This window comes from Pyrgilauda ruficollis, unplaced genomic scaffold (genome assembly GCF_017590135.1).
Source record: "Pyrgilauda ruficollis isolate IOZ18807 unplaced genomic scaffold, ASM1759013v1 scaffold79, whole genome shotgun sequence".
Classification (NCBI taxonomy): domain Eukaryota; kingdom Metazoa; phylum Chordata; class Aves; order Passeriformes; family Passeridae; genus Pyrgilauda; species Pyrgilauda ruficollis.
Genome location: NW_024529821.1, coordinates 198,796 through 207,549, shown reverse-complemented (window position 1 = coordinate 207,549; position 8,754 = coordinate 198,796). Strand labels below are relative to the sequence as shown.

Here is an 8,754-nt window from a genome sequence, read left to right as displayed (position 1 = left end):
ACCTCACTCTGACATGGGGCCACGCTTCATCCTCCCTTTACCTTCAGAGAGGCACCAAATGGTGCTTTCCAGGGGCTCCCTGGATGCTTGGTGGCAGTGACCCCCCCTGACTTTGGGGCCGGGGGTCCTGCCTGCCCCTGGCCGCTCGGGTGAGCTCGGGCACGCCGGGCTCCGGGCACACCGGGCTCCGGGCACACCGAGCTCCGGGCACGCCGGGCTCCGGGCACACCCGGCTCCGGGCACACCGGACTCCGGGCACGCCGGGCTCCGGGCACACCGGGCACTCCGGGCTCCGGGCACACCCGGCTCCGGGCACGCCGGGCTCCGGGCACGCCGGGCTCCGGGCACACCGGGCTCCGGGGCTCCGCATCGCTCCGATCCTCGCAGCATCTTCCAAGTGCTGCTCTGCAGAGGGGATGGCTCTAAGCCGGCTCCGTGCCGGGCACTTCCCAAGGCTTCGCTTCGTTTTGGGGGACTTAAGATGACAAACCAGCCCTGGTCCGCCTGACTGAGCAGCACAAAGCATTTCGCTGGGAAAGTTTGCTGTAAATAACACCCCCGCCGATTTTCGCCTCAGCTTCACCTAGCATTATTATTACTATTATTCACACATTCTGTGGCTGATGGTGTGGCCAGGCTTCTTCCAGCTCACAGCCATCATCATCACCCTGTGTGTGGCCGGAGCATTTTCCCATTCCATCCAGTTGCGACAGCGCAACCAGAGGCTCGCGGTGACCCATGTGGCGGCCGCAGACCCGCGGCAACACCCGCTCCTATTCCCATGCAATTTGCCTCAAAGCGGGAGCAGAAACCTAGCCCCGAGGAGCGCCGAGCTCCGCTGCTCGGGATTAATTTTAAGGCGGCACATAAAGAGCCGAGTGCTTCGGGGAGGCGCAGCCGGCTCGCAGCCCACCTAGGTCCGCAGTGGTGGGGATTTCGGCGGGGGAGCGGTGCCCGGAGCGGGGCCGGGAGCGGTGCCGGGGAGCGGAGCGGGCCGGGGCTGGGGCCGGGGCTCGGGCGGGGCCGCCGCCGGTCGGAGCGTGGCCGCGGGCGCGGGGCCGAGCCGAGCCCGGGCGCAGCCGGCGGCGGGGGCGGGCACAGCCGCGCCGGTGCCGCGGGGGCTGGGGCACGGCGGAGGCAGCGCCGGAATGGGGGTGGCTTCCTGAAGCGCGGGGAAGGGAGGGCGGGAGGAGGCTGGTTCTTGCCTTTCGGTGCCTCTCCGCCCCCCTCCTGCCCCTCTCTCTCCCTCTCTCTCTCTCGCAAGTTTGCCGCTGTGCCGCGGCGCCTGCGGAGCGGCTGGCTGCGGGCTGCCCCTGCCCCGCTCCCGGCGCTGCCCGCGGCGGGGCGGGCGGGGACGGCGGCGAGCCGAGGCGACCCAGGGAGCGGCCCGCCGCCCCCGGGGAAGGCTCTGCTCCGGGGAGCAGCGGGGGGAGGCGGCTGGCACAGACGCCGAAGCTCCGCCGCCCACCCCCCGGCAGCGCCGCAGTCTGCCCAGCGCCGGCAGCCCCGGGAGATGGTGACACATGAAGCGTGCGGGAAGGACCATGGTTGAGAGGACCAGCAAGTTCTTGCTGATCGTGGCCGTCTCGGTGTGCTTCATGCTTATCCTGTACCAGTACGTGGGGCCGGGGCTGAGCCTGGGTTCCCCCAGCGGCCGCTCCTACTCGGAGGAGCTGGACCTCTTTCCCACGCCGGACCCGCACTACGTGAAGAAGTATTACTTCCCCGTGCGGGAGCTGGAGCGGGAGCTCGCGTTCGACATGAAGGGCGAGGACGTGATCGTCTTTCTGCACATCCAGAAGACCGGCGGCACCACCTTCGGCCGCCACCTGGTGCAGAACGTGCGGCTGGAGGTGCCGTGCGACTGCCGGCCCGGGCAGAAGAAGTGCACCTGCTACCGGCCCAACCGCAGGGAGACCTGGCTCTTCTCTCGCTTCTCCACGGGCTGGAGCTGCGGGCTGCACGCCGACTGGACCGAGCTCACCAACTGCGTGCCCGGGGTGCTGGACCGCCGGGAGAGCGCCGCGGCCAAGACGCCCAGGTAGGCACCGGCCCTCGGCCCAGCCCTGCCGCCGCGCTGCCCCCGCTCCGGCCGCCCGGCCCTGCCCCTGCCGAGCCCCCTGCCAGGCGCTGCCGGCGTGCTGTGCCTCAACCTGCCCCGAGCCTTCCCTCGGCTGCTTCACCTGTCCTCCCCTCCCGTCCTCCAGGCTGTGCCCTGCGCCTTCCTCCTGCAAATTTCCTGCTCTTTGCCTCCCACGCACCTCGCACGCTGCGCCCTCAAGCCCATGGTCTGCTCCAGCAGCCTCTGTGGACCCTTTGCCGAGAGCATCTTTGTGCTCTTTACTCTCTCTTTTAAATGTTTAGCCTTTACCTCAGACATCACCTGGCACCTTTTAAGAAACGTTTATACCCCACCCTTAGTCTCAAGCTTGTCTTTGTGACCAGCTTTGCCCGAACCCTTTTCCTCCGGCTGAAATTGTTTTCCAGTGCAGCCGAGGAGAGGCACACGAGCCCAGCAGTGCTCATGCTTCCCTCCTCGGTTTACTCCCCCCCAAGTCTGCACACAGCTTTTTGCACATTGCAGAAAACACTCCTTAAACCCCCTTTTTATGTTCCTTGCTGTTGATCTCCGTGGGAGACCTGAGGCGATCACTTTCGGGGAAAGCAGCTACCCTGTACTTGTTCCTTGAGTGGCCTTCCTGTGTGTCCCAGGAGAGAGGGAGAGCCATCCTAAAGCACCCCTCGCTGCATCCGTGTGGAACACCCGGTGTATTTCTGCCCTGTTAGCCCATCATTTCTCTGCCTCGGTCTCTTCATTAATTATAACCTTCAGAGGAATTCTCTGTTTGAAGCACTGTAGTAAAGATAGTGGTGCGTATGAAGATCTCCAAAAGATTGTTATTTTAGCTCAATATACTGCTGTCTTTCATTTCACAAGACAGTTTTTAAAATTATCACTATTTTTTTAGCACTATGCGCGTTCCTTTGACGTATTAGTCATTCTATTACAACACTTTGTGATCTGTTTTGCCTTAAAGTTTCATTCAAGATCTTATGCTAACATTTGCTTATGCCATACACTTTATTTATAGGTGTGTTGTTAATATCATACTTAATCCCTTTAATGAAAAGTGGCCTTTAAGAAAGCACATTTGGGCATCATAACTGTGCTTCCCCTGCGTTTTTTAAAAGCAATTCTTCATGATATTTCTTTCCTTGGAGCTGTGTGCAGTTGCTGGGGTTCTTTATTGTCTCTGTCATGATTGCTGCTGTTTTCGGCCCGTTTCAGTGTTAGTCATCCAAGTATGCTCAGACTGCTGTGCTGCTGCCTGACCCAGCAAACTGAAGTGTATAACTCAAGGGTTGAGGCTTTCCTGTGCTCTCTTATTAATAAGGTGTTTGAGAACGCCTCAGAGTAAAATATCCTCTGCCCATCTAGGTTGCTGCTGAGATTTTTGTGAAGTGTGGTTAGGAAAAATGCGCAAAGTTCAAACATGATTTAAAAAAAGAAACAAAAATTACCCGTTTTGTGAACCTTGGCACTTGCCTAGCAAACCATTAACCTTATATAAAGACCTGTGTGGGTTTATGAATTGTCTCAAAGCCTTGTGTGCTTCCTTTGACAGTTTTGTATGAAAATTTGCTTTGTGTTCAGTACACAACTTTATTCAGCCGCTGGATTTTTTTGTACAGGTACTTGAGAAAGGGGCACGTCAGGTTGTGAGGTAGCAATTAAATTCCTCACAGCAACTTGTAGGAAGCTGAGAAGCAAAAGTCTGTTGCTTTATCTCACATGCTTGTGAATAAGATTTTCCTTGCCATTTGCTTTGGAACGTCAGGAACTGTATGCTTCTACATGCTTCTTAATTGTCTTGAATTTTGGATGTGCAGGGAGAATCACTAATCCTGTCCCATTCCTTCATGTCTCTGCATGTAAAGAAATACTTGTGCCCAATGTTGTCTCTCGACTTCCTTTAAATCAAAATTAGAACTTCTTTTCCAGGAGTTCAAGGACTATGATGTGGAAGCTTTGGATAATCTATGGTTTATCACCTTGGTCTGTTAAACAAAACAAAATTTTCTGATCATTGTTGTCCTGGGGGTGGTTTTAGTGCAACCAGCTGCTGGCTATTTTAATAACACTGTCCTAGGATCTGTTGTACTGCAGTCCAGTTCAGCTGGCACCTTATCCAAAACATGGTTTATTTCATGCCTAAGGAAATTGCAAGTAAGAGACAGTGCTTGTTTAAAACAAACATTTGATGGGTTTTCTTTGTTAAAATACAGATGGTCTTGTATTGTGTCCATTACAGTAAGAGCAATATCACTTTATTTGTCCATTGTGAGTGTTGGATCTCTTATGTTGAAATGGGATATCTTTTTAGGTAAGGTATATGCTCGAGAGGCTCCTGTTTTCTAATGGAACTGAACTATGAACATGTCTCTCTCGAAGGAAACAGAAAAAGGAGCAGCCAACAACCATTCTCTCAGATTCTAATGTTATCCAATCTAGATTTTGGAGTGTAGTCTTCAAATTCAGCTTTTAAAGCTAATGTATTGGCTTCTGCATTTGCTGCTTAATACAGAGTTTAAACCTTTGCTCTTCCAAATATATGTTATGTCCCCAAAAACAAAACAGCTGACTTGTGATTACAAATAAATCTGCCTTCTAGTGAATGCTGGAAAGCATGAAGGTCTCTCAGTATTGCCCACATGCACAAATCATGAGGTTCAAGCTGTTCCCTCTGTAAGGAATGCAGTTTTGTTGCTGCCCAGTGCCCTATTGCACTACATTCCATAACCTGGGCATGGAACATAAATTTGCAATGCAATTCAGCTTTCTTCATTGTTCAGTTGTTCTGTGTCAGACTTAAAGATTAGGAGCCCTAGATTGCCAAAGGCTTTCTCTCTTTCTTCTCTCTTTCTCTCTTTCTCTCTTTCTCTCTTTCTCTCTTTCTCTCTTTCTCTCTTTCTCTCTTTCTCTCTTTCTCTCTTTCTCTCTTTCTCTTTCATTTTTCTGCATTGATGTGGTGTCAGAAATGGGTGTGTTAGCTGTAATGGGTCAGCACTCCAAAAAAGTGCTTCACCCCCTTCCCACCCCCTCCTGGTGACTTTCCTGTTTTGTATTCAAAAGGCTTCTGGACTTGTTGAAGCAAATGTTATGTTTTATACACAGCCAGTGAAAGAAAGATTGATTTGTTTGGGGGTTGTAAAACTTGGGACTCCAAGGAACTCTGAAGTTGGCTGTGCTTATCAGTTAGGTCACTTAGCTGCAGTTCTCTTCATGGCTTTAGCAGAGGAAAAATTCCAAGATTTGGGAAATGGAGGCCTCATTATTCCTTGTGCTGTTGGGCATAAATAACAGTTGCAAGAGACTCTTTAAAAAGAAGCAAAATTAGGATGCATGCCTTGAGTCACCATGCTGATATTTCAGCAGGCAGAAGCTGTGAACTGCTCCCTCCAATTTGTTTCACTTAAAACTTCAGAGATCAAATCTCTTCTGTTGATTCTGGGGGAAAAAAAAAAAAAAAAGCCAAACTAATTTCTTTAATTTGACTTCCAGAATTAGAAAAATCTGTGGACTGACTCACTAGTGCCTTGTTTGCTCCCAACACAGGAGCACAGCCCTGGGTGTTCTGAACTTGTACTTGGAGGACACTTCATCTGTGAACTCGACTCTAATGTGCTGCAGAAGAAATAAAACAGAATATATTACACCGAAGGAATTCTATGTGTTTCCCTTCCTTCCTATTCCCAAAAAATAACCCTGAACAAACCCCAGACATCCCAGGCTTTGTTGCTGTCCTGCTGATTTCTGCTGCCTGGTGAAAAGAAGAGCACCGGAGCTGGTGTTCTCCTGGAGCTGCATTATTCACCTGGGAAGGTTCAAGGCACACAGCTCCTTTAAAGCTGCATTTCTGGAAGCTCCCTGTTGCTGGGGAGAACTCATGGAGCTGGTGGAGTGTTGGTTGGGCATTGCTGGCTCTGTGCTCCCCCAGCTCACGCACACACACTTCTTAGCACTGTGTGGATTTTTTAATTTATTATTTTTTTAATGAGCTGCCTCAAGACATGAGCTTAGCCTTGGCTTTCTGTATGGGTTTCTGTGCTAGGCTGTCACAGGAGTTTGGTTTCTGAGTTCATCTGTGGACAAAAATAACTAAAGTGTCTGCATGCTTCTGATTTCAGTATTTTTTCTCAAGGTTTCGTATGTGTAGAAAGAAAAAAAAAATTGTAATCCGCAGACTTTTATGTAAGAAATCCATGGCAGGTCAGTAAAACCTGCTGTTATGCAGATCAGTCAAGAATCTCTCTGATTAGCTATTTACAGCTTATGTTTTGGGTTGTTTTTTTTTTTGTTTTTTTTTTTTTTTTTTTAAGAAACAATTAACAGGGCTCAGCAGTTTGTTAGTTTGATTTTTCTGAAGTGTGAACTTTCACAGCTTCCAACTACATATCTGTCCCATTGCAGGGATCTGTTCTTGATGAGGTTTTTATTATATGTGTGCTTGTGAGCTGCAAAAACACATTGTCAAGAAACCAACTGTTTGAGAATGAAAAGCTTTACCAAATAATTTTTATAATATTAGCACTTTTTAAAAGCTTGGGCTTGTCATTCTTTTGGGATCTGTGTGTGTTGGGGGTTGGGTAATACCTGTCTGCAGGGAGCAAGGGGCATTTTTCTGCACTCACCAGTTCAACTCAGACTTGTTTATCATAAAGACCAGTGGAGAAATATCAATACAAAGCTATTTTCAGTAGCCTGGTTCATTTCTCAAACCTCTAGCACGTGGGGAGTATTTTAAATCCTCCTAGTCTGATAGGAAACCTTTTGCACCTGGTTGTGCTCACCCAAAGCCAGGCTGGTCTCTCACAGCCAAGCAATTCTTAAGGGCCGGGTAGTTTTATAGTGAAAATCTTTACATTTGACACAGTTACCAAAAAATTTGAACTCTTCAAATAGCTGCCTTAGGTTTGAGGTACTGTATTGATCCAAGCTTGAGACTTTTGGCTGGTATGCCAGGTGTAATTACTCCTACCTGGTTTTTGTTGCTCTTCTTGACAAAGCAAAAGGATGTGTGTGCATTTGTACTGACCTGATTTTTCAAAATCAGACATTTGGCTGTTTTTCATTAATCTTTAAACAAAAGTTGCTTCGTAACATAGTAATTTTGTTTTTCTTCCTTAGAAGTTTGTAAACACTCTTTGTCTCGACCTCAGATTTTGCCTTTTTCTGGTTATCATTTCCTGCTCTCCAAATTAAAGTGTATAGTATTCAGAGCAAACCCTTGGATAATCACCTCTTCCTTTTTTTTTATGTTGTTGTTGTCATTTATTCCTTTTATTTTTTTTAACAATTTTGAAATAATTACTTTAGAAGAGCTGGCTTGAATGTTATTAACAACTGAACTGGATGGTTTGCAAGATACTCCCATGGTAAGGAGAGTCATTAAGGACAGCTCCTCTGTAGATGCACATGGGTTCCACCATGCTAGTGCAGGCTAACATTTTTTAGGTTAGTTACTCAGCTATTAGAGTGTGTAACATTTTTTGTGACGCTTCTTGGCCGCAGCAGTGCCAAGCCCAGTTTTCAGGGCTCTGCTGAAGGCTGCTGATTTGTCAGTGTGAGGTGAAGAACACTCACCAAGAAATAAAAAACCAATATGATCTCCAGCAATGCTGTTGTGTCAGCTTTATGCTTCACAGGAAGAAATCTGTCATGGAAGGAATTTGGATTTCATTAGTGCTGTAGGGGCTTTAGGTGAAAACCAGCATGAAAACTTTGATGTTGCCTGGTAGAACAGCTGCAGAATTACCTGGTGTGACTGGGCGGTGTGTGGTGAGGACTCTTCCCTGCAGGAGGCTGGGGTTGGATGTCTTGGGTTGGATATCAGAACGTGAGCTGCACGAGGTCGTGTTACCGCTGGAGAAAGCACTGCTGGAGAGGATGAAGTTACAGCTGGAGATGATTGCAAGGCTGCCCTCTCCCTGGGCCTCTGCTCCTTCTAGGAAGGAGGAGATCAGCCTCCTCTGGTGGCCCCTTCTCTCTTTCATTTGTGGGGTTAGGCTTAATGGGCTTCTCCAGCAGTCAAGCAGAAGCTTTTGGCTGCCTGTTGTAGAAACTGGAGGAGTCTCACCTGGGACCTGTTTCCTGGAAAGGAATTCAGGATATGCAGGGCTGGAGTTATTTAGGAAAACTCCCTCATGAGTTCATTTCATAGGTGAGATTGATGTACCTTACCTGAGTCATGTTTGTGCACTTCTGGCTGGCTCCAGAGTCCTTGATGACTCCTTGCCAGGATGTTCCTTCCCCAGATGTTACTCACAGCAGGGAAAAGCAGAGCCCCAGAAGAATCAAGATAAAGCTAATCAAGAGGGATTGTGGCTGTGCTCTTCTAGTGACTTTGACCTGGAAGCAAAGAGTAATGAGAGAACACACCTGATGTTAAATTTGCTTAGAATCACCTGTCTTATCAAACCTATGACATCCATTCAGAGTCTCCCTACTATACATCTGCTGTCTTGTACAGATTATGGCTTTTATAAGCCTTGGGAAGTGGGAGAGCAGTGTGGACAATTGCCTTCAGCCAGTCAGAGAACCAAAATCTCTGGTTTGTCTCTTTTATTTTAAACTTCCAATTATTTGGAGGCAATTTTACCAAATTTGTGGAAGTAATGCTTTAAATAGGTAATATTTTGTCTGTGAACACTTGGGATTGTGCTTGCTTTAGAAAGCCAGAGTGACATAGTCTA

General features: G+C 48.8%; 1 protein-coding gene across 1 annotated transcript in view; it reads left to right on the top strand.

Annotated features, from left to right (window-relative positions):
• Positions 1-1,063: 1,063 nt before the first annotated feature.
• HS6ST1 (heparan sulfate 6-O-sulfotransferase 1) overlaps positions 1,064-8,754 on the top strand; it is a 188,411-nt gene continuing 180,720 nt past the window's right edge. Inside the window, exon 1 of the mRNA XM_041486890.1 lies at positions 1,064-2,041. Coding sequence (XP_041342824.1) covers positions 1,524-2,041 — 518 coding nt within the window. The 5' untranslated portion in view covers positions 1,064-1,523. The remainder of the gene's footprint in view (positions 2,042-8,754) is intronic.